This window comes from Lithobates pipiens, unplaced genomic scaffold (assembly GCF_037356315.1).
Source record: "Lithobates pipiens isolate NorthernLeopardFrog02 unplaced genomic scaffold, aLitPip1_a1.2 Scaffold_13, whole genome shotgun sequence".
Lineage (NCBI taxonomy): Eukaryota > Metazoa > Chordata > Amphibia > Anura > Ranidae > Lithobates > Lithobates pipiens.
The window spans coordinates 228,196,232-228,220,368 of record NW_027507718.1 but is presented as its reverse complement, the minus strand read 5'-3'; the positions used below and the strand labels follow the sequence as shown (position 1 = coordinate 228,220,368).

At 46.5% G+C, this 24,137-nt stretch overlaps 1 protein-coding gene across 1 annotated transcript in view; it reads left to right on the top strand.

The window, feature by feature from the left end:
- The first annotated feature begins 206 nt into the window (after positions 1-206).
- The window catches only part of LOC143974679 (protein ENL-like), a 78,175-nt gene continuing 54,244 nt past the window's right edge, over positions 207-24,137 (top strand). Inside the window, exons 1-6 of the mRNA XM_077476301.1 lie at positions 207-507; positions 10,197-10,377; positions 11,774-11,856; positions 11,940-12,083; positions 15,443-15,571; positions 15,661-16,203. Of these exons, the coding sequence (XP_077332427.1) occupies positions 496-507; positions 10,197-10,377; positions 11,774-11,856; positions 11,940-12,083; positions 15,443-15,571; positions 15,661-16,203 (1,092 nt within the window). The 5' untranslated portion in view covers positions 207-495. The remainder of the gene's footprint in view (positions 508-10,196; positions 10,378-11,773; positions 11,857-11,939; positions 12,084-15,442; positions 15,572-15,660; positions 16,204-24,137) is intronic.

Genomic DNA, 24,137 nt, shown 5'->3' with positions numbered 1-24,137 from the left:
CAACACAATAACCCCACTTAACAAGAAATCACTTCTTCGAGAAAAAAAAAAAGGAGGCGGAGCGATAAATCTCGGAATGTGGAGCCGGAACCTGCTATCGCTATGGAAACCCTCGAGTGATAGCTATTGGTGGACTTAGACGTCAGTCACAGCCTCTCCGCCTATCGGATCGATTTGCTATCTGCTTCTTTCTCTCTAATCTCTTCCTGACAGGAAGCACCGCCTACACCAACCTACGGATTGGTCAGATTCAAGGTGGTACATTCCGGTATCCCGGCTGTGGCATCGGCAGGCGGATTGATCCATTAAGCGCAGAAGGGGGTTTCGGGCCTATTCGGGGGGCTGTGTGGAGTTCGCGGATTCGGTGCATTTCTATATTTTTTTTGGTCTGGTTGTGCTGAACAAGTCGCAAGCATAAGGGCCGTAATAGGGGAGGATGAGGCCGTAGGCGCCGTGAGGAGCACGAGAGGAAGGAAACCATCTGAGCGCAGAGACATGGACAGTCAGGTACTGAACAAGAGAATCAGTGAGCGAGAGGGGAGAGCAGCTTGTCTGATAGAAGCAGAATGAGGGCCAGGTACATAGAGCCGGCTCATTGTCATGACAGAGCAAAGCAGGGGAGAATAACAATGGGAACGTGTGGGCCACTTATATAGAGGAAGAATGGGCCCTATACTGGAGCAGAGGGGCCCCAGCAGAAGGACACCATTCATTGGGGTCTCCAGCCTTTTGTCATTTGTCACTCTCATACCTGCCAGCCATTTACTTTGAATGAGAACATCATTGTGTGCACCATTCAGGTGTCCCCTATGAAGGAAAGGGACCTTCCTCATAGTATACAGGACTGCTGGGAGAAATCCCAGGGCCCTGTACAGTCTACCCGACACAAGCAATATTTCCGCTAAAAATAAACTAAAACCAATATTAGTGGCCACAAACACAACATGACTTCCACAATTCCTGCCAAATCTAAAACCCAATGCTGTATTGAGTTCCTAAATAAAGCTGTGTGTGTGTAAATGAGGTGTTGGGGCTCATTCGTATGGGTGATGTAGCATGAATCAGAGGTTTACGTGGCTGAGGCTGTGTGCAGGCAGCCTATGTTATCCTATGGGGGATGCTGCGTCTGTATGAACACAGCCGCAAGTCCTAATTTGACAGGCGTGTGGGTGCAGGTGTATGGACCCTAAAGAAGAGCTCAGGCGCGTTCGCAGCTCCATGTGCCTTCCCAGGAAGATGGCGCTTCACAGCGCTAATCACAGGAAGTGAGACCTTTCCCGGTCCGCGGCTGTACAGATCAGGAAATGTCTCAGTGCCTGTGATTAGCGCTGCGGAGTGTCAGCTTCCTGACGGGGAGCTGCGAACACCTCTGAGCTCATCCTTAATGGCCTCAAATACAGACGGTGTGCATACATTGCCACTCGTCCACACCTGTCAGATTAGGATCTGCGGCTGTGTTCATACAGTCACTGCATCTCCAGAGAGTAAAGCTGGATACACACTATACAATTTTCTGTAGATTTTTTTTTTCCTTCAGATTTACCAAAACCATATAATATCAGAAATATATATTTCGAGGAATAAGGTTTTGGGGATTTTAAAGGTGCACATTTACAACAAGGTTATTTAGAAAAAATATTTGATATTACAGTACATTTTCAGGTGCAAACTGATTCAATCGCTACATGTTTCGCCTTGGTTATTGGCTTCTTCAGGAGAATTTTGATATCAGGCACAGTATACACTGGAAATAGAGTTTTTAAGAAAAGATAACATAATAAACTGTCAAAATACATAACAGAACTGTTTATTATGTTATATTTTCTTAAAAACTCTTTCTATTTCTAGTGTAAACTGTGCCTGCTGTCAATTCTCCCGAAGAAGCCAATAACCAAGGCAAAACATGTAGAGATTGAATCAGTTTGCACCTGAAAATGTACTGTAATATCAAATATTCGTCTTTGGATGTTTTTTTTTTTTTTTTCTCCATATTATATGAGGTCAAACCTTAAGAGTTTCAGTTTGTGTGCAATTAGGTAGGTCCTTGCATTACATGGCTTTGGTAAATCTAAAGGAAATCAGACAACAAAAGTTGTATAGTGTGTATGGGGTCTTACAGGCAGCTCCAGCCGCATAAACAAACCACTCATTCACATGACCAAAGGACCTGTGTGAATGAGCCCTTAGGGTGGAGAGTGGAGCGATAAAGCCCTAGGGTTGACATGCGCTTTTACCTCCCCACAACCACTATCTCCTTAAGCTGCGGAGTCAGCGCCTGGAGGGTTTATACAAAGGATGAGCTCAGGCATGTTCGCAACTTCACGTGCCTGCGCCCGCCAGGAAGCTGACACTCTGCAGCACTAATCACAGGTAGTGGGACATTTCACGATCTGTTCAGCCACGAATGGGGAAAATGTCTCACTGCCTGTGATTAGTGCCGGCTTCCTGGCGGGTGCGGGCACGTGGAGTTGTGAACACGCCTGAGCTCATCCTTAGTTTACACATGCTGCGGGCACCATGCTTTGTTTTGTACTCACGGCCAGGATTATACTCTGTTAAAGTGAATGGCGCTGCTTTGCAAGTGCCCCGCAACCTCTCGTGCAATGCATAAGGTTGCGTCCCACTAGTGCAGGGTTGAAGCAAGCAGGCAGTCAGGAGGCGGTACAATGCCTCCTTACCTCCTGTCAAACGCTTTATGCAGAACGATCCAAAAGCTCCTTCACGTGCTCTTCAGAGAGGAAAGCGAATGTGAGGGGCCCTTAAAGCGGTTGTATACCCGCTGACACTTTTTTTAATAACCCTGTAAGGCAAAAGGCATAATGAACTAGTATGCGATACATACTAGCTCATTATGAAATACTTACCTTAGAATGAGGCGTCGGTATCTCACCTGGTCCACGCCGAGGGAGATGACATGTTTCCTCGGCGTGTCTTCTGGGTATCGCGGCTCCAGTGTTGTGAGTGGCTGGAGCTGTGATGTCGTTACTCCCATGTATGCGTGCGGGAGACTTCTTTCCGGCAGGGTTCGGCGTCTGCCGAGCTTTCAGCCGAGAATCCCCTGCACGCATGCGCCGCTTCAGTCAGTGGCTCATTGCCAGGGGAATATGGTTTAGGAGATATTTTTTTTCTATCTACAGGTAAGCCTTATTATAGGCTTACCTGTAGGTAAAAGTTAAAAAATAGACCTATACAGCCACTTTTATTATTTTTTTTAATTATATTTAACAATTTTTTTAATGTCTTTTTTTCTTTATTTTTTAACAGCCCTGTTGGGAGTGCTTTGGTGATATAAACAGACCTCTGATGTCTCGCTTTTGAGAAAATGATTCCTCAATCCCTTTCATTGCAGCCTCAGCTGCACTGGAGATGAATGAACAGGAAGTGCTTTGTACAGAAGCTTCCATAGTAAACGCAGATACTTGCTGTGGCTCCCTCTGCCGGCTTCTCCTCCTTTCCACAGAGGGATGGGTTTTTAGCAACAAAGTGGTACAACTGCTCGTCAGGTGCCCAGGCTACCCTGTTGAACTGATGGGGCCTGGGCCTCATATAGGAGGGCTGGCTGTACCGCCTTATTGACATCCCCGATTGTATGTATAATAGATTGCCTTGTTTAGGAGACGTTTCTGCTAGAGTAATCCAGCACGCTCCACTATGTTAATATGTGTAGACCAATCTTCATTCATTTTTTCTGATAAGAAAACAGTTGGTAAACAATGCATTTCCAATACTTGATACAGACCCTTGAAGGTGGGTGGTAGGGCTTAATTTATCAGTAATAACAAGGTAGTTGTGCGTAGACACAGCATAACTGTAAATGTACATGGTGGGCTGACAACACTGCCTCTAATTGTGAAGTAGGGGTTTAGTGTTGTCAGTAGTGATGAGCTATGGCGTGTTTTGGACTAGGGATTGACCGATTATTGGTAAGGCCGATTATCAGCGCCTGATATCAGCATTCTCTGAAAAATTGGTATCATTCACAAAGTAGACCAATATTTGCCTCTATTGCTTCAAGGGGTTTTACCTGGGTGGTGCATGCAGCTGCAGGCATTACCCCGGTACCATTGTTTAGAACGGATGGTTGGCTTTATTGTAATAACAACCGATGTGGCTCAGCAGCCCTTGGCTGTTATTCCAAACAACGGGAGGGGACGTCCCATCCCGCCGCTCGCCTGGGCTCTCCTGTCCCAGCGAAAAGGCCCAAGAAACCAGCCGGCACCTCAGCTGACTGGCCGAAGACCTGAACAAAGCCGATGCTTCGTTTGGGTCTCAGATCTAATAATCCGAAAGCGATGTCATGACATCACTTCCCGGATTACTGGCATCTTAAAGGCACCCGTTTTAAAAAATAAAGTATTCAAAAACGCCAAGCTTGACGTTTTGCATACTTTAAAGTGCAAACGAGGGGTTTGGGGCCTTATAGACCCCCGATCTCTCCCTAAATAGTACTTGTCACAAGGGATGTTTACGTTCCTTGTGACGGCAATAACAGGGATTAAAAAAAAAAAAGTTAAATGACAGTGTAAAATTTTTTTTTTTTTAAATGTACAAAATATTGTCAGGAGAGGTGGCTGAAATATCGGTATTGTATCTGCACTGAGAAAATGATATTGGTCGATCCCTAGTTTGGATACGAGTCCGAACCAGCCTGAGCTATCGTGCTGGGAAGCTTTCAGAGGTGACAGCCAGTCATAGGTGGCAGAGGTATTCTCCACTTTGCAGCTGCACATATAATACATGCCCCCTGCACAACCTATGATTGGCTGCCAGCTTTGACTGCTTACTGGCAGGATAGCTCCGCACTCATGTTCAAACCTGTCAGAGCTCATCCCTAGTTGCCATGAGGGACAAACACAGGTTTGATTAAACTGAACCTGGATGGTAGCTGTCACTCATAACTCTCCTGGCAACTATGGCCAGAGCATTTGCAGCTCTACTGCTGCAAATACACAAAGGGTGGGAATACGCGTGACATCATTGACCTAATATGGCCACATGGAATATAAGATTTATGCAGGGTGTTATTGCTGACTTCCTAGTTGCCTAACTGTTGTTGCTGATCCAATATCTTCAGCATTTTGAGTCCCTGACTTGGGACAAGCTTAGAGATTAGGAGTTTCGAGTTTACAGCAAGGTTACTTACATTTTAAGTTCAGAAAGGTAGTTGGGGAGAAGACAAGAAAAAGCAAGTAGAAAGAGTGGGCCCAATAAGGGGAGAACAAGAGTGGGCTAAGCATATAATCGGCAAGAGGAAGACAAGGTGGACCAGGTAAGCAAATGGCGAGGGGAGGACTGAGTAGGCGAGAGAAAGCAACCAGCAATGGGAGGTCTGGGTGAGTCAGGCAAGCAGGCAGCAATGGGAGGACTAGGTGGGGAAGGCAAACAAACAGGTTTGGAGGACTAAGTGGATCAAGCAAGCAGCTAAGGGAGACTGGGTGAGCCAAGCAAGCAGGAGGAGGATGATTGTGTGAGACAAACAAGCAACAAAAGGGGGGACTTATGGGCCAAACTAGCAGAAACACAACTAGTGAATGGACCAAGCATGCCTCAATTAAAATTGATAGTGGAATAGGCATGCTAACAGGCAAGGGTAGTGTGGGTCAAATAGGAGAAAATTTTACATTTAGGAGAGGCCCAAGCACAGTGACGGGCAACGTTAATAAAGTGGTCCAAGTTCCCCCACCTGGAACTGGCATCAGTGAAGGGACCTGGTATATTTGGCTTTACAAGGGCAGAAGAAATAAACCCATAGTAGCAAGGGTTTGGGGCTTTGTAGAATGAGCACTTGTAGGTAAAATCTCATATGGTATTATATTTTTGTGTCAGGACTTTTATTCTTGTAAAATAGTTCTGGTTCGTTGAATAGCTTGGAATTCGAAGACCTAGTAGTACAAATAGAATTGGCAATAATTAAAGATATGGCATATATAACGTAAATTATGGCAGAGAAAGTGTATTGGTATGGAGTAAGTAGCATAGTGCATGGCTTGTAAAATTGGGCTACACTGTACTGAATGTGACATAATCCAGACCTAAGTGTGTGCCATGGAGCACACTTTATAGACTAGACTGTCTTAGAGTATGTCACATACAACACTGGAATATAAGTATAAGCTATATAAGTATAGCACAGTGTAAGGAATAGGCGGTTCCAGGGTATGTCATGTACAGTGGAGTGTAAGGAGTAGGTGGTCCCAGGGTATCTCATGTACAGCGGAGTGTAAGGAGTAGGTGGTCCCAGGGTATGTCACATACAACACTGGAATATGTCATGTATAGCACAGTGTAAGGAGTAGGCGGTCACCAGGGTATGTCATGTACAGCACATTGTACAAAGTTGAATGGTTTGAAGAATGTAGCTTAAAGCAGTCTGTAAGGAAACTTCTGCTAATGTTTACTAAAATAATAAAATTGGAGTTCTGCTCTGTAGCAGGTCACACTAAACAGTAATGTAAAAGGATATGGATGAGGTTATTACTCCCTTCCTGACTTTCTTTTTTGTAATCTAAATTCTAGGATGGGTCGTATAGTTGTGCTTGCTGGGTCAGTTTCATTCTGCCCGGTCAGCTCAGTGGACAGAAGTGATGCTGACTCTTTGTCCAATGAGATGGCTGATAGTGGAGGGTGACAAGGAAAGCTGAGTTGCTGAATCAGTAATGTCACCTGTCACGCTGTGTAATGTGAGAAATGTATCTAAATGGCTAGCTGTCACAAGAGGGTATTTAACGATTTGGCTACCATTTCTCTTTAATGCTAAATTCAGTTTCCTGTGATACGATGACTTCCATCATTTCTTGCTGGTTTTGGAGGAACCAATACAGATTAAAATGTCTGTATTATTCCAATAGAGACAGAATCTTTATTTTGTATTACAGCGATTCATCCTTTCTTTTTCTACAGATGGGTGAATAGCTGGGGAGATCTCAAGTTTGGAAAGATAACTGTTATGTTCTAGATATTTCTATAAAGAGTATGAGTAGTTAACCCTTTCACTAATAGCATTTTAATGTCACTAGTGATGTGATGGCTGCATTTTCATTTTATAAGTGTGAATTTACAAAAGCAATTAGGAAACCATTACAAACATTTCTGGGAACTGAAAGAAAACAGTACTTCCTTTTTCATCCTTGTTATTTTTTTATTATTTATAATGTAATGATGTGCAGTAGTATATGGTTGTGTATACTGGTATTTTCATGGATCCATCTCCACATACACAGAGTTCTAGAAATCTAGTCAGTTATTGTAGGATGGCGCTTCTTGCACATTTGAAATATACACAATTCATCTAAAGTAAAGCATCTCTTCAATGGTAATTCAATTTAGGAACATTGAATTGCTCAGATGAACACAGCCTGAAGTGAAGAGTCTCGTGTCTAAACAAAGCCTCAGAATTTACCAGAATGCCTAACCATTTGCTCTTTGGCTTAGAAACATGTAAATGTGAAGGTTTCTGCAAACAGATAAAGAATTCTGAAAGTGCACGAGGAACAAATTTGCTTATTCTGTGATGCTTCATAGCAACCAATCAGCGGGATAAAACTGAAAATCGACCTGCTCAGGGACAGCATAGCCTCTCGGATACTTTGTTCTTTTTAGGATACTTTCTGTTTACCTTTTGACATTGACAAAATTCTAATCTTTTTGGCTCTATATACACCACCACAATGGATTTTAAATGAAATGAACAAGATGTGCTTTAACTGCAGATTGTCGACTTTAATGTGAGGGTGTTTACATCCAAATCAGATGAAAGGTGTAGGAATTACAACAGTTTGTATATGTGCCTCCCACTTTTTAAGGGATGAAAAGTAATGGGACAGATTAACAATCATCCATCAAACTTTCACTTTTTAATACTTGGTTGCAAATCCTTTGCAGACATCACCAGACGCTGGGTTTCATCCCTGGTGATGCTCTGCCAGGCCTCTACTGCAACTGTCTTCAGTTCCTGCTTGTTCTTGGGGAACTTTCCCTTCAGTTTTGTCTTCAGCAAGTGAAATGCATGCTCAATCGGATTCAGGTCAGTTGATTGACTTGGCCATTGCATAGCATTTCACTTCTTTCCCTTTAAAAAAAACTCTTTGGTTGCTTTCACAGTATGCTTCAGGTCATTGTCCATCTGCACTGTGAAGCGCCTTTCAATGAGTTCTGAAGCATTTTGCTGAATATGAGCAGATAATATTGCCTGAAACACTTCAGAATTCATCCTGCTGCTTTTGTCAGCAGTCACATCATCAATAAATACAAGAGAACTAGTTTCATTGGCAGCCATGCATGCCCACGCCATGACACTACCACCACTATGCTTCACTGATGATGGTGTATGCTTTGGATCATGAGAAGTTCCTTTCCTTCTCTTCTCCATACTCTTCTCTCCCCATCACTCTGGTACAAGTTGATCTTGGCCTCCTCTGTTCATAGGATGTTGTTCCAGAACTGGGAAGACTTTTTTTTAGATGTTTGGCAAACTGTAATCTGGACTTCCTGTTTTTGAGGCTCACCAATGGTTTACATCTTGTGGTGAACCCTCTGTATTTACTCTGGTGAAGTCTTCTTCTCTTGATTGTTGACTTTGACACACATACACTTACCTCTTGGAGAGTGTTCTTGATCTGGCCAACTGTTGTGAAGGGTGTGGTTTTTCACCAGAGAAAGAATTCTTCGGTCATCCACCACAGTTGTTTTCTGTGGTATTCCGGGCCTTTTGGTGTTACTGAGCTCACCGGTGCGTTCTTCCTTTTTAAGGATGTTCCAAACCATTGATTTGGCCATACCTAATGTTTTTGCTATCTCTCTTTAGGGTTTGTTTTGTTTTTTTCAGCCTAATGATGGCTTGCTTCACTGATAGTAACAGCTCTTTGGATCTCATATTGAGAGTTAACAGCAACAGATTCCAAATGCAAATAGTGCACTTGAACTGAACTCTGGACCTTTTATCTCCTCCTTGTAAATGGGATAATGAGGGAATAACACACCCCTGGCCATGGAACAGCTGAGCAGCCAATTGTCCCATTACTTTTGGTTAAGGATGAGCTCAGGCGTGTTCGCATGGAACACGTGCAGAGCCCGCCAGGAAGTCGGCGCTGCGCTAATCACAGGCAGTGAGACATTGCCCCGATGTGCGCTGCAGAGATCGGGCAATGTCTCGCTGCCTGTGATTAGTGCAGCGCTGCGCTGACTTCCTGGCGGGCTCGGCATGTGGTCCGTGCAAACACGCCTGAGCTCATCCCTACTTTTGGTCCTTTTAAAAAGTGGGAGGCACATATAGAAACTGTTGTTATTCCTACACCGTTCACCTGATTTGGATGTAAATCAAATTAAAGCTGAAAGTCTGCAGTTAAAGCACATCTTGTTTGTTTCGTTTTAAATCCATTGTGGTGGTGTATAGAGCCAAAAAGATTAGAATTGTGTTGATGTCCCAATATTTATGGACCTGACTGTATAGCTGCTAGAGGATCTAACACCATTGTACTTTTGATTACTGTACAACATGACAACTACAAAATGTAACTGGATTGTGTTGTCTGTCATGAGTGCCTGTCTCCGCTTTGATGTGCAGTTGACCTCTAGCATGGGCTAGTACTGTTTAATGATGTATTCAACCTTCAGGGTCTGCTGATATTGGAAACGTACCAGCTGGTAAAATACTTCTCCAGTCTTCAGTTTTTGACCCCTGAATGTATCTAGTACTATTCCTTTCTACTATATAATGATTAAATAGTCCATGGTGATTGGGTTGTACATTGTTGCAGCGAGGCAGCTTTATTTCTGGGCGATAAGTATTTTTTTTTCTTTTTTTTTTAGTACAATAAATACCTAAGACCCATGTTTTTTTTTCTTTTTATTTTTTTATTACAAGACCGCAGAACTCTAGGATGTATGATAACTAATGAGAGTCAGTAGGTAACAGTATTTGGCACACACAGGGATGGCTTGCAAAACTGCCTTACATATGAGTCTGCACACGTTTATTTTAGTTACTTGTGTGCAATTTTCAACAAGCCTAAAAACACATTTTGCCTTTTTAAAATTAGGATGCAACTTGTGACAAATGGCAAGCGACGATATCTGTCACAGCCTTTCTAGCTTAGGTCTGCCTAGGCTTTGGAACATAGTTTATTTGATATTTGGCATAACCTTACATGCAAAATGTTGGACTCCTTGGTGAGAGTATTTTACATTTTGTTTTCTAGTGCACTGTTCAGGTGAAGCTCGAGCTGGGACATCGTGCTCAGCTAAGGAAGAAGCCAACTACTGATGGATTTACCCATGACTGGATGGTGTTTGTTCGCGGGCCCGAGCAGTTTGACATTCAACATTTTGTGGAGAAGGTGGTTTTTAGGCTTCATGACAGCTTTCCCAGACCTAAACGTGGTAAGTATTTTTAAGTTCTGCTGCATTACAATGTTGAGCATGAGAAAAACATTCCGACACATTGGAAAAAGAACTGTACTTCAGGAAGGCCTCTTGCACACTGGCATAATGCAAAACCTTTTTGTTCCTAATTTGAACACAGGTACATCATTGTTTGTGGAACAATGCACACGGCTGCATGAAGATCAGTAATACAGTAAAGAGTACTGAACTGTTAGATTAAATAGAATATGTGTGTGTTTATATTTTAACACTGGGAGATAGAAGAGGAAGAAGAAGAATTTTACACTTGTATACATATATGCACATTAATGCAAGGTCTTTATAGAACATTTTACTCAGGATCTTTCTATCCACAAGATCCGAAGTAAAAGCATCAGTAAATGATTACGTTCATGTGCAAGAGACCTACCGTAAGTAATTAATAAGGTTAATTTCCTATTAAACATTTAAGTAGTATTTAACTTGTCTGCTTTAGTACACGTGTTTCCGTTAAAATAAACAGCAACTACAAAAAAAATGTCTGCATGTCAAAACTCTGATCAGTGAGCATTGGCGTGAATTTATGTGGATCGCAACACACATTATGCATGTTGGTGAATGTTTTCTATTAGGGATGCACTGGTACCCATTTTTTTAAGAGCGAGTACCTGTACCAATACTTGTGCTCAAGTGCTCGCAGATTCCAGTTACTGATACTGTGCAGTGCGATTTGAACCTATACAAAATGAATGGGCTCAAACTGCACTGCAAAGAATCACATGTGACTTGAACAGGAAATCGGTGCGATTCCTGACAAAATCACATGTGGTTTCCCGCACCGCTCTTCTCTGAACACAGACTGAAGTCACTATGACAAGACACAGGAGCGGTGCGGGATACCGCATGTGAATCGTAAAGGTATCGGATCCTTTGCACAAGTACTTGAGCAAATGTTTAGTATCAGCACAGGTACTGGTATTGGTGCAACCCTAATTTCTATTGATTTTAATGGGAAACACATTCTAATACAGATCAATGTGACTGCAAGTGAGCGTCTACAGCTAAAGAGAAGGTAGGTGATTCTGAGATGTACATCTCACTTGTGCCTGTTTTTCACCACTCTGTCTTCTAAAGATTCTGAGCCATACACTCATTCCACCAGGTCCTGCTGTGTCTTTATTCATAGCATATTTATTGGTAACAAAAGTCCCTATAGGAGACTATGGGGAGTCATTTGATACCCAAACTATAGAGCTAACTTAGGCCTCTGCAGAATCTGGAGGAGTAGGGGAAGGACAGGTGTGTTAGATGTTCACAGCCTATCCCAGATGCATTCATATCCTAGAGTTCTGGTTAATGGTGTAGTTGACTTACCTTGGTTCTTGCAGCCACATTTGAATCTTATTTCTTGTAGTGTGCAAGGAACCCCCTTACAAAGTAGAAGAAACTGGATATGCTGGCTTCATTTTACCGATTGAAGTATACTTTAAAAATAAGGTAGTTATAGATTTTATTCATTATTTTTATACTTTGGTTTTAAAAAAAAATGCAATATTCAATTATTGTTGTTTCTTGTGCAGGAAGAACCCAAGAAGGTGTGTTTTACATATGATTTGTTTTTAAACCTGGAGGGAAATCCACCAGTAAACCATCTGCGCTGTGAGAAGCTGACCTTCAATAATCCAACCAAGGAATTCCGTAGGAAGCTGCTCAAAGCAGGAGGGGTAAGTAGTCAGAGGGGACTACAAAGGATTTGCAGTGGCGCGTAAGTTGTCACAGAAGGAACCATTATGATATTGCTAATGGATACTGACAAGAAAACGTGAACTATGTATACCTAGGTACAGTACCTTCAGGACAACTTCTTACAAACTCATGTTTATTGGTGAAAGTCTGTTTTCTTCGTGTATGTTTAGGAGATATTTCTTGAACCTACAGGTAAGCCTTAATCTAGACTTACCTGTAGGTCAAAGTTGATTGTAAGGGTTTACAACCACTTTAAAGCAGTATTAATCCCTTAAACAAAAAAAAAATTTAAAAATTGCAGTTTACCATTCTTTAAATTTGGTAACTTCATTAGTGCTACTTTTTAAGTCTCATACTCACAGGTCGTTTGCTTTGCTACTCTATACACCAGAACTCCTGGCAGGAAAGCCACATATTGCACACACATTTAGGCGTGTCAAGCATTTTAAGCCTTAATGGATTCCATTGGCTGGAATACTAATTTTTTTGATGCTTTTTTTTTTTTTTTTTTTATAAGCCCTTTTAACGCTTCTTCTAATACACCTGTGAATGCCTATGTGTGCATGGACACATAGGCTAACATAGAAGTGCTTTTAAAGGCTGAAAAAAACAAAACAAAAAATGACAAACGCCTGCAAAAGCAGCATTTTTTTTTAGGCCCAGTTTACATGATACATGGTGATCTGTCCTAGGGTGTCTCCACTGTGGGTGGAAGAGCAGGTACATTTTTTTCATATTGGAATAAAGGTTTTACGTATATAGTAAATTAATAAAAGCTGATCATTATAAGCACACAGTTAATGGTAAATGGGTTGTCTCAACCCTTAACTGCTACCTTTTGCTGGATAGCTTGGTCAGGTAAAGAAAGTTGAAAGAAGAAAACAAATGCAGCCACCACAACCAAAAAATTGGTAATCTGCAATAAATTATATTTTCATTTTTGGTTTAATACCACTTTAATCTTCTCCAAAAGTTGGATATATAATCAAATTTACAGGACATGAAAAAAGTGTGACCCCCCCTTTCACACTGGATCTCCAATTTCTTGATTACAGCTAAAAAACTGATTATGTTTTGAAAGATATCAAGGTACTGCACAAGGGAGAAGGGTTCCCCCAAACCCTCCCACTTTGGGGGAACCCTTCTCCCTTGTGTTGTATTTTTGGGGTGAGCAGCATTCTTCCATCTCCCGTTGTGTCTTTTCTTTGCTAAGGTATTTGTGCTGATGTAAAATTTCCAGAATTTTTTTTTAAGCCATGAGAACTTTTTTTTTTTTTTTTTTTCCAGTTTTTCTGGAAAAAAAAAAATCAAAAAAAAAAATCAATGTGGTGCAGTTTTACAAATTAAAAGTAATTTTGTTACACTGGTAACATGAAATGCAGTGTATATAAAAGTATTATTTAAAAGTACAGCTTATTTAGTAAATAAACTAAACTTGCTTTAATTTTTCATTACAAATGTATGAATGAAATGTCCTTAAAGCAGAGGTCCACCCTAAAGTGGACCTTCCGCTCATTGGATTCCTCCCCCCCTCCGGCGCCACAATTGGCACCTTTCAGGGGGGAGGGGGGTGCAGGTACCTGTACAGTACAGGTATCTGCACCCACTTCCGGGATAGCTCTCTGCGGAAAGGGGCGTAGATTACGCCCCTTTCCGAAAGTCCCCCGCTGCCTGCTGGGAAACGCACAGATCCCAGAGGCAGCGGGTCCATCCTTATTGCGCAGCGCGACTCGCGCATGCGCAGTAGGGAACCGGGAAATGAAGCCGAAAGGCTCCACTTCCTGATTCCCATACCCAAGATGGCGGCGGCAGCACCCGAGAGACGATCGAGAGATCGGCTTCGGGGGCCGACATCGCGGGCGCGCTGGACAGGTAAGTGTCACTATTTTAAAAGTCAGCAGCTGCAGTATTTGTAACTGCTGGCTTTTAAAAAAAAAACGCGGACTCCCGGCAGACTCCCGCTTTAACATATACCATAATTGTTATTCCATGAGAACAGGTAATCACCCCCTTTTCCCCCCCTCCCTTTTCCTCCTAATAATTGAATAGCTTTCTGCCAATATGCATTTTCAGTTATGGGCAATGTTAATACAGAAGCGTATATTGCTCTTATAAGAACTTGATGAATGAATGTTCTCCTGATTTTCAGGTGTCATTTTATCTAGGAAATGAAGTATTGTGTATTTTTTTTGGTTTGTAACACTTACTTGAAGATGCTGCTGGTAAAGAAACACTTTGATACAAAAGCAGCAGAAGGAGTGTTTCTGGAATGAGAACTCTGGAGGGAAAAGCTACTTGCATTTTCATTCTGGTCATTACATTCCATAAAGTATTTTTTAATGTCTTTAGAGCACAGCTGGCATGCCAGGATGTGTTTTGTTATCCTTGTAGCATTTGGAAAAGAATATTTCTTCTCACAATATTTGCAAATTGCAGCTTTGCTCTCAGCAGAAATTGCACTGTGGAAATGTTTACAAACTCTAGATGCTGATTTCACCATGTTACTGAGAGAAGAAAAAGAAAAAAACTATTTACTGACCAGACTATAGGGAAGCATTATACTGTGATTTGTGGAGAACATTCATAGGAATCATTTAAAGGTTAAATAAGATAAACAAATTTTGTCAGACAAATTGACCTTCTTACCTGTCAATTAAGACCTAAGAGGACAGAAACCATTATCTACTGTATCCCAACAATCACCTAACTGTGTGGGTGGGGGGGGGGGGGGGGGGGGGACTGGATGGAAAAACAAGCAAACTAAACTGAAGCCTTTCCCCTCCAATTCCCCGAGTGGCAGAAATGCATATTTCTCTGGTTCAGGAACTGCATCCAGATGTACAGTGTTACTTGAAATGTATCCCAGGATTTGCTTATTATATAGTTTGAATAACATGACATAAATATATTATCATTGTAAAAAAACATATTCCACACTTTTTTTTTTCTTCCAATTGTTCCATAAAAAAAACCTGAAAAAATATCCCCCGCCCCCATTTTTGAGGGGTTTTTACCCAAGACTTCCTATTTCTAGCTGCTTCCTGTGAGTACAGTAATGCTGCTAAGTTAGCTTATATTAAAAGTTAATAACTACTAATATTACAAGTATACATCTCAGCACTCCACAAAATAATTTCTGGTTTGAATTTCTTATGGAAACAGTTTAACCCACATTTTGATAGTTGTATCTTTTTGACCTTGGAATGATCACCTAGTTGTGCATAGATAGGAAGTTTTCACAGGTTTTATGAGTATTCGTTACCTTAGTATAGAAGGTCTGAATCTGTCCACGATTACATACCAAGTTTGTCTGCTGATGTAACATTTTATATTTAAGGTGATGGTTATGCCAGAGGGGGCAGAAACTGTATCAAGACCTAGTCCAGACTACCCCATGTTACCTACAATTCCTCTCTCTGCATTCTCCGATCCAAAGAAAGCAAAGCCATCATCGCATCCCTCAAAGGTTTGTATGTTTGCCATTTTCTAGTTTAATCTCTCGTGACAGATTTGTGACCATTTTAAGTTTCTTATAATGCAATGTTCTGTTTACAGGAAAGCAGCAAAGACAGCAACAAAGCATCAAAACCCCACAAAGTAACAAAAGAACATAGAGAACGAATGAGGAAAGATTCAGAAAGTAAAAGCAAGGAAAGTGACATAAGTAAACCAGTTAAAGAATCTTCTTCCTCTCGAAAACCAGCTGAGAACAAACCAACTAAGGAAGAAAAAGCACCTGTTAAAGTAGCCTTCAAGGAACAAAAACTGACCCTAAAAGAACCCAAACTGGAGAACATGTCTCCAAAAGGGGGTCCTTCTGATGCAAAACCTTCCAGCAAGAGACCACCAAACATAGACTCTCCCAAATCCAGCAGTAAAAAGCCAAAAAAAGGCACCTCCAAAGGACTTGCGGTTTCAACAACCTCTCCTCGTGCTCCACCCAATCCTAGCAACCCAGTCACTTGTTACACAGATAACAAAAAGGTCAAAGAAAAACCAGTAAGCAAAGCAGACAGGCCCAAACCGGACCCTGAGGTTAAGAAAACAGTTGAGGCAGATGACTCAAACTCTGATGAAGAAAGATCATCAAAATCGGGGGTAATCCAGAAACATTCCAGTTTCTCTAAATGTTCTTTTTAATATATTTTGCTCTTATCAGTTAGTTGTAAAATCTGTATGATCAGCCTACAATGTTTAAAAAAAAATCCTTCATTCAGAGTACTTAAGTTATTTGCTTTGTGGCACTTGCATTGATTTTGCTATCTTAAAAGGTATCTAAAGCCTTGTTAATGTTTATTGTTATTATTGTGAAAGATGAGCTTAATCTGAATATTTTTTTTTATATGTTTTTATTCATGCTTTAAAAAGCTTGCTTTAATGCATAGTTTGCAATCGGATATGCCAGGCCTTACTAAAGGGTGACCACGGTCTGGATTCAGTCCGAGTCACGGTCCCATCTGGACAGTGGCTGTCCCACCATTTAGAAGCCAATTCTTCCTCCCCGCCTCTGCTGCCACTCTTTCACAGCAGAGTGTAGAGCGGGAGCAAGAACAGTTTTGCACACAAAGTAGGAGGCACTGCACACTAGATGGATGGTGGAAGCTGCACAAGTTACCTTTTCAGATTAAACAGCAGGTGATTGGTTGCTCGGATGATGGACGGTCCTAGCAACCAATCACCAGCCTGTTAATATGAAAAATTAACTCCAGCAGTTCCCGCTCCCACTTTCCGCCCTGTTTCACACTTATGTGATGTGGGAAAGGCAGGGAATCCTGTGCATTTCCCACATATTGCAAGCGCACGGCGTCCACAAAGTCTGTTGCGGGTGTCAATGTTATCTTATCAACACCCCGAAACAGATCGCAAAACACAGTGTGATTGCTAGAATCGCATCACAGGTGTATGAACACCCTTGTGATGCGTGTCAGGTGCGGGGGGAAAAACAGGTCCTGCACCATTTTGGTGTGGATGTGATGCGATTTCAGTTATACAAAGTTGATGGCTGAAATTGCACCACACAGACATCACATCTGGTGCGCATGGGAATGCGGTGTGATTTCTGTGTGAATCACATGCAGTGTCTGCATGGCACCAGTGTAAACCTAGGCTTCATGTAGTGCTGCTGTACCTGCTGCTGTACCTCCTGCTATGTGTGCCTGAGTAAGGTAGGATATTGCAGAGCCGTGATATGAAGGGTGAGGATTAGCTGCAGGGGACAGTGATGTAAAGGGGAGCCAGAGCTGCAGGGGGCAGTGATGTAATAGGGGGGCAGAGATGCAGGGGATTGTGATGTGAAGGAGGCCAAAGCTGTAGGGGGCAGTGAGGGGAAGGGGAGGGCAGAATTGCATAGGGCTGTGAAGGGGGGGGGGGGTTGCAGAGCTGCATGGGCCTGTGAAGTAAAGGAGGGGGCAGAGTTGCATGGGGCTGTGAAGAAAAGGGTGCTGTGATATAAAAGGGGGGGGTCAGAGCTGCAGGGGGCTGGAAAATAAGGGGGGCATAGCTACATGGGGTTGTGATGTAAGGGGGGGGGGGCAGAGCTGCAGTAGGCTGTCATGTAGAGAGGGGGGACCCAGAGCTGCATAGGGCTGTAAAGTAAAGGGGGGCCAGAGCTGCATGGGGTTGTGAAGGGGGGCCTAGAGCTACAGGGCACTGTGATGTAAGGGGGAGGCAGAGATGCAGGGGGCTGTGAAGTAAAGTGGGGGCAGAGCTGCAGGGTAGCTGTAATGTAAAGGTGGGCTGTGAAGTAAAGGGCAGAGCTGTATAGGGCCGAGAAGTAAAGGAGGCTGTGCTGTGAAATGAGGAGGGGGGCAGAGCTACATGGGACTGTGAAGTAAAGGGGGGGGGGGCAGAGCTACACGGGGCTGTGAAGTAAAAAGGGGGGGGCAGTGCTACACGAGGCTGTGAAGTAAAGGGGGGGGGGGGGCAGTGCTACACGGGGCTGTGAAGTAAAGGTGGGGGGGGCAGAGCTACACGGGGCTGTGAAGTAAAGGTGGGGGGGGGCAGAGCAACACGGGGCTGTGAAGTAAAGGTGGGGAGGGGGGCAGAGCTACACGGGGGTGTGAAGTAAAGGGGGGGGGGCAGAGCTACACGGGGGTGTGAAGTAAAGGGGGGGGGCAGAGCTACACGGGGCTGTGAAGTAAAGGGGGGGCAGAGCTGCATAGGGCTGTGAAGTAAAGGGGGCAGAGCAGCATGGGGCTGTGAATTAAAGGAGGGGGGGGGGCAGAGGAGCATGGGGCTGTGAATTAAAGGAGGGGGGGGGCAGAGGAGCACGGGGCTGTGAATTAAAGGAGGGGGGGGGGTAGAGGAGCATGGGGCTGTGAATTAAAGGAGGGGGGGGGGGCAGAGGAGCATGGGGCTGTGAATTAAAGGAGGGGGGGGGGGCAGAGGAGCATGGGGCTGTGAATTAAAGGAGGGGGGGGGCAGAGGAGCATGGGGCTGTGAATTAAAGGAGGGGGGGGGGTAGAGGAGCATGGGGCTGTGAATTAAAGGAGGGGGGGGGCAGAGGAGCATGGGGCTGTGAATTAAAGGAGGGGGGGGCAGAGGAGCATGGGGCTGTGAATTAAAGGAGGGGGGGGCGGCAGAGGAGCACGGGGCTGTGAATTAAAGGAGGGGGGGGGGCAGAGGAGCACGGGGCTGTGAAATAAAGGAGGGGGGGGCAGAGGAGCACGGGGCTGTGAAATAAAGGAGGGGGGGGCAGAGGAGCACGGGGCTGTGAAATAAAGGGGGGAGCAGAGCTACACGAGGCTGTGAAGTAAAGGGGGGGGAAACAGAGCTACACGGGGCTGTGAAGTAAAGGGGGGGATACAGAGCTACACGGGGCTGTGAAGTAAAGGGGGGGAAACAGAGCTACACGGGGCTGTGAAGTAAAGGGGGGAAACAGAGCTACACGGGGATGTGAAGCAAAGGGGGGGAAACAGAGCTACACGGGGCTGTGAAGTAAAGGGGGGGGGGGGCAGAGGAGCACGGGGCTGTGAAATAAAGGGGGGAGCAGAGCTACACGAGGCTGTGAAGTAAAGGGGGGGGGGAAACAGAGCTACACGGGGCTGTGAAGTAAAGGGGGGGAAACAGAGCTACACGGGGCTGTGAAGTAAAGGGGCGGAAACAGAGCTACACGGGGCTGTGAAGTAAAAGGGGGGAAACAGAGAGCTACACGGGGCTGTGAAGTAAAGGGGGGGAAACAGAGCTACACGGGGCTGTGAAGTAAAGGGGGGGGGAAACAGAGCTACACGGGGATGTGAAGTAAAGGGGGGGAAACAGAGCTACACGGGGCTGTGAAGTAAAGGGGGGGAAACAGAGCTACACGGGGCTGTGAAGTAAAGGGGGGGAAACAGAGCTACACGGGGATGTGAAGTAAAGGGGGGGAAACAGAGCTACACGGGGCTGTGAAGTAAAGGGGGGGAAACAGAGCTACACGGGGATGTGAAGTAAAGGGGGGGCAGAGCTGCAGGGGACAGTGATGTAAAGGGGAGCAGAGCTGTATAGGGCTGTGAAGAAGAGGGGCTGTGATGTGAAAGGGGGGCCAGAGCTGCAGGGGGCTGTGAAATAAGGGGGAGCAGGGCTATATGGGGGCAGAGCTGCATAGGTCTGTGATGTAAAGGGGGGCGGAGCTGCATGGGGGTTGTGAAGTAAAGGGTGGGGGGCTGTGAAGTAAAGGGGGGGCCAGAGCTGCATGGGGGCTGCGATGTAATGGGGGGCAGAGCTGCATGGGGGCTGCGATGTAATGGGGCAGAGCTGCATGGGGGCTGCGATGTAAAGGGGGGGGGCAGAGCTGCATGGGGGCTGCGATGTAAAGGGGGGGGCAGAGCTGCATGGGGGCTGCGATGTAAAGGGGGGGCAGAGCTGCATGGGGGCTGCGATGTAATGGGGTAGAGCTGCATGGGGGCTGCGATGTAAAGGGGGGGGGCAGAGCTGCATGGGGGCTGCAATGTAAAGGGGGGGGCAGAGCTGCATGGGGACTGCGATGTAAAGGGGGGGCAGAGCTGCATGGGGGCTGCGATGTAAAGGGGGGGCAGAGCTGCATGGGGGCTGCGATGTAAAGGGGGGGCAGAGCGGCATGGGGGCTGCGATGTAAAGGGGGGGCAGAGCGGCATGGGGGCTGCGATGTAAAGGGGGGGCAGAGCGGCATGGGGGCTGCGATGTAAAGGGGGGGCAGAGCGGCATGGGGGCTGCGATGTAAAGGGGGGCAGAGCTGCAATTTGGGCTGCGATGTAAAGGGGGGCAGAGCTGCATGGGGGCTGCGATGTAAAGGGGGGCAGAGCTGCAATTTGGGCTGCGATGTAAAGGGGGGGCAGAGCTGCAATTTGGGCTGCGATGTAATGTAAAGGGGGGGCAGAGCTTCATGGGGGCTGCGATGTAATGGGGGGGCAGAGCTGCATGGGGGCTGCGATGTAATGGGGGGGAGAGCTGCATGGGGGCTGCGATGTAATGGGGGGGAGAGCTGCATGGGGGCTGCGATGTAATGGGGGGGGGCAGAGCTGCATGGGGGCTGCGATGTAATGGGGGGGCAGAGCTGCATGGGGGCTGCGATGTAATGGGGGGGCAGAGCTGCATGGGGGCTGCGATGTAATGGGGGGGAGAGCTGCATGGGGGCTGCGATGTAATGGGGGGGAGAGCTGCATGGGGGCTGCGATGTAATGGGGGGGGCAGAGCTGCATGGGGGCTGCGATGTAATGGGGGGGCAGAGCTGCATGGGGGCTGCGATGTAATGGGGGGGCAGAGCTGCATGGGGGCTGCGATGTAATGGGGGGGCAGAGCTGCATGGGGGCTGCGATGTAATGGGGGGGCAGAGCTGCATGGGGGCTGCGATGTAATGGGGGGGCAGAGCTGCATGGGGGCTGCGATGTAATGGGGGGGCAGAGCTGCATGGGGGCTGCGATGTAATGGGGGGGGCAGAGCTGCATGGGGGCTGCGATGTAATGGGGGGGCAGAGCTGCATGGGGGCTGCGATGTAATGGGGGGGCAGAGCTGCATGGAGGCTGCGATGTAATGGGGGGGCAGAGCTGCATGGAGGCTGCGATGTAATGGGGGGGCAGAGCTGCATGGAGGCTGCGATGTAATGGGGGGGCAGAGCTGCATGGAGGCTGCGATGTAAAGGGGGGGCAGAGCTGCATGGAGGCTGCGATGTAATGGGGGGGCAGAGCTGCATGGAGGCTGCGATGTAAAGGGGGGGCAGAGCTGCATGGAGGCTGCGATGTAAAGGGGGGGCAGAGCTGCATGGGGGGCTGCGATGTAAAGGGGGGGGCAGAGCTGCGGGGGGGCTGCGATGTAAAAGGGGAGGGGGCAGAGCTGCGGGGGGGTTGTGATGTAAAGGGGAGGGGGCAGAGCTGCGGGGGGGTTGTGATGTAAAGGGGAGGGGGCAGAGCTGCGGGGGGTTGTGATGTAAAGGGGGAGGGGGCAGAGCTGCGATGTAAAGGGGGGCTGCGATGTAAAGGGGGGCAGAGCTGGGGGGGCTGCGATGCAAAGGGGGGGCAGAGCTGCGGGGGGCTGCGATGCAAAGGGGGGGGCAGAGCCGCGGGGGGCTGCGATGCAAAGGGGGGCAGAGCCGCGGGGGGCTGCGATGCAAAGGGGGCAGAGCCGCGGGGGGCTGCGATGCAAAGGGGGGGCAGAGCTGCGGGGGGGCTGCGATGCAAAGGGGGGGCAGAGCTGCGGGGGGGCTGCGATGCAAAGGGGGGGGGCAGAGCTGCGGGGGGCTGCGATGTAAAGGGGGGCAGAGCTGGGGGGGCTGCGATGCAAAGGGGGGGCAGACCTGCGGGGGCTGCGATGCAAAGGGGGGGCAGAGCCGCGGGGGGCTGCGATGCAAAGGGGGGCAGAGCCGCGGGGGGCAGCGATGCAAAGGGGGGGCAGAGCTGCGGGGGGGCTGCGATGCAAAGGGGGGGGGCAGAGCTGCGGGGGGCTGCGCTGCAAAGGGGGGGGCAGAGCTGCGGGGGGCTGCGATGCAAAGGGGGGGCAGAGCTGCGGGGGGCTGCGCTGCAAAGGGGGGGGCAGAGCTGCGGGGGCCGGGCTGCAAAGGGGGGGCAGAGCTGCGGGGGGCTGCGCTGCAAAGGGGGGGCAGAGCTGCGGGGGGCTGCGCTGCAAAGGGGGGGGCAGAGCTGCGGGGGGCTGCGCTGCAAAGGGGGGCAGAGCTGCGGAGGGCTGAGCTGCGATGCGGGGGGGCTGCGATGCAAAGGGGGGGCAGAGCTGCAGGGGGGCTGCGATGCAAAGGGGGGGCAGAGCTGCGGGGGGGCTGCGATGCAAAGGGGGGGCAGAGCTGCGGGGGGGCTGCGATGCAAAGGGGGGGCAGAGCTGCGGGGGGGTTGCGATGTAAAGGGGAGGGGGCAGAGCTGCGGGGGGGTTGCGATGTAAAGGGGAGGGGGCAGAGCTGCGGGGGGGTTGCGATGTAAAGGGGAGGGGGCAGAGCTGCGGGGGACTGCGATGCAAAGGGGGGACAGAGCTGCGGGGGGCTGCGATGCAAGGGGGGGCTGCGATGCAAAGGGGGGCAGAGCTGCGGGGGGCTTTGTTGTGAAGGGGGGGGGCAGAGGACCCCACTGTTGGGGAGGGGGTTGAAGAGGGGTTCAGAACACTAATAAAACTGCTATGAAGTGTGATGTGAAGGGGGGACTGTGATATAAGGACATTGATGTAAGAATGGGATTGTGAAAGAGGAGGGTGGCTGTGATGTAAAAGATCTTAATCATTGCACAAACATGAGATTCTGACCTCTGTTGGAAGAAAATGTTACTGCTCGGACCTCCTTAATTTTCAATTCAATACCCCTGGTGTATGCCATAATTTCCTATTGCATATACAGTTTCTGCTTCCTCCTGGTTGTCGGTTCTCTTATTTGGCTGCCAAACTACCAGGCAGGATCTGCAGATTGCATTAGTCTCTAATTATGTGAAACACCCAATAAGTTCCTGGTAGCCAGAAACCATGGGGTTGATTTACTAAAACTGGAGAGTGCAAAATATGGGGGCAGCTCTGAATGGTAGTCAATTGGCTTCTAATTTCAGCTTGCTCAATTAAGCTGATTGGTGTCTGTGCAGAACTGCACTAGATTTTGCACTCTCCAGTTTTAGTAAAATGAACCCCCATGTGTCTGGCTACCAGGAACTGTTTTTATTTATTTATTTTTTGTCCTTGTATGCTTATCCTCTCCAGGGGATTTAAAGACTGTACGGGTATGTCCCAGTAGCCAGTGCTTGTAAAAGAAAAATTACAGTTGAACCCTTTTTATTGATAACAGAAGAACTTGCTCCCTGGCTAATGAAGGATTTCAGCACCACAGTCCTTTCCTTCCTAAGGAACTAGAATATTTTTTACCTTTCAGAGATACTGTGTTTCCCGAAAAAAAAAGACCTAGCGTTATTTTCCAGAAAGGCTGCAATATAAGCCCTACCCTGAAAATAAGCCCTCATTTAAAAAGCTTGTAAAATCCTATAATCCACTCTATTACAGTAGTATATAAAATGTACAATGTGTGTGTTTCTGTATAATTGCAGGGAAGAGAGCTCCTGTGGGTCACAGAAGCTCAGAGCTGCGTTCTAACGAAGGTATTTGGCACAATTATATTACAAAAACACACATATTGTACATTATATTCTACTGTAATAGAGTGGATTATAGGATTTTACAAGCATTTTTACTCAGTTCACACTGGGGATGCCTGCCAGGCAGTAAGAGAGAGGGGGAGAGAAGACGGCACATTACATAGTAAGACCTACCCCGAAAATAAGCCCTACTGTGTCTTTTGTTGCCAAAATTAATAGAAGACCCGGGCTTATTTTCAGGGAAACATGGTATCTATTTTTTTTATCCTGTAGCTTTTGCTCATGTTTTCATTGCAAATGATGCATATTTTTTGGTGGTTGGGAGGGTTGATAGATCATACAAGATTATAATTAAGTTAGTAGATTGGAATATATCATTTTAATTGTATAATGTTTAATTAGAGGGAATACATTTTGCAGTCATTTTCTATAAACTATGTTTATGATATCTCAGGATATTTGCCATGCTCTCCTGAATGTCACATAAATGCAGTTTTTATGTAGGGT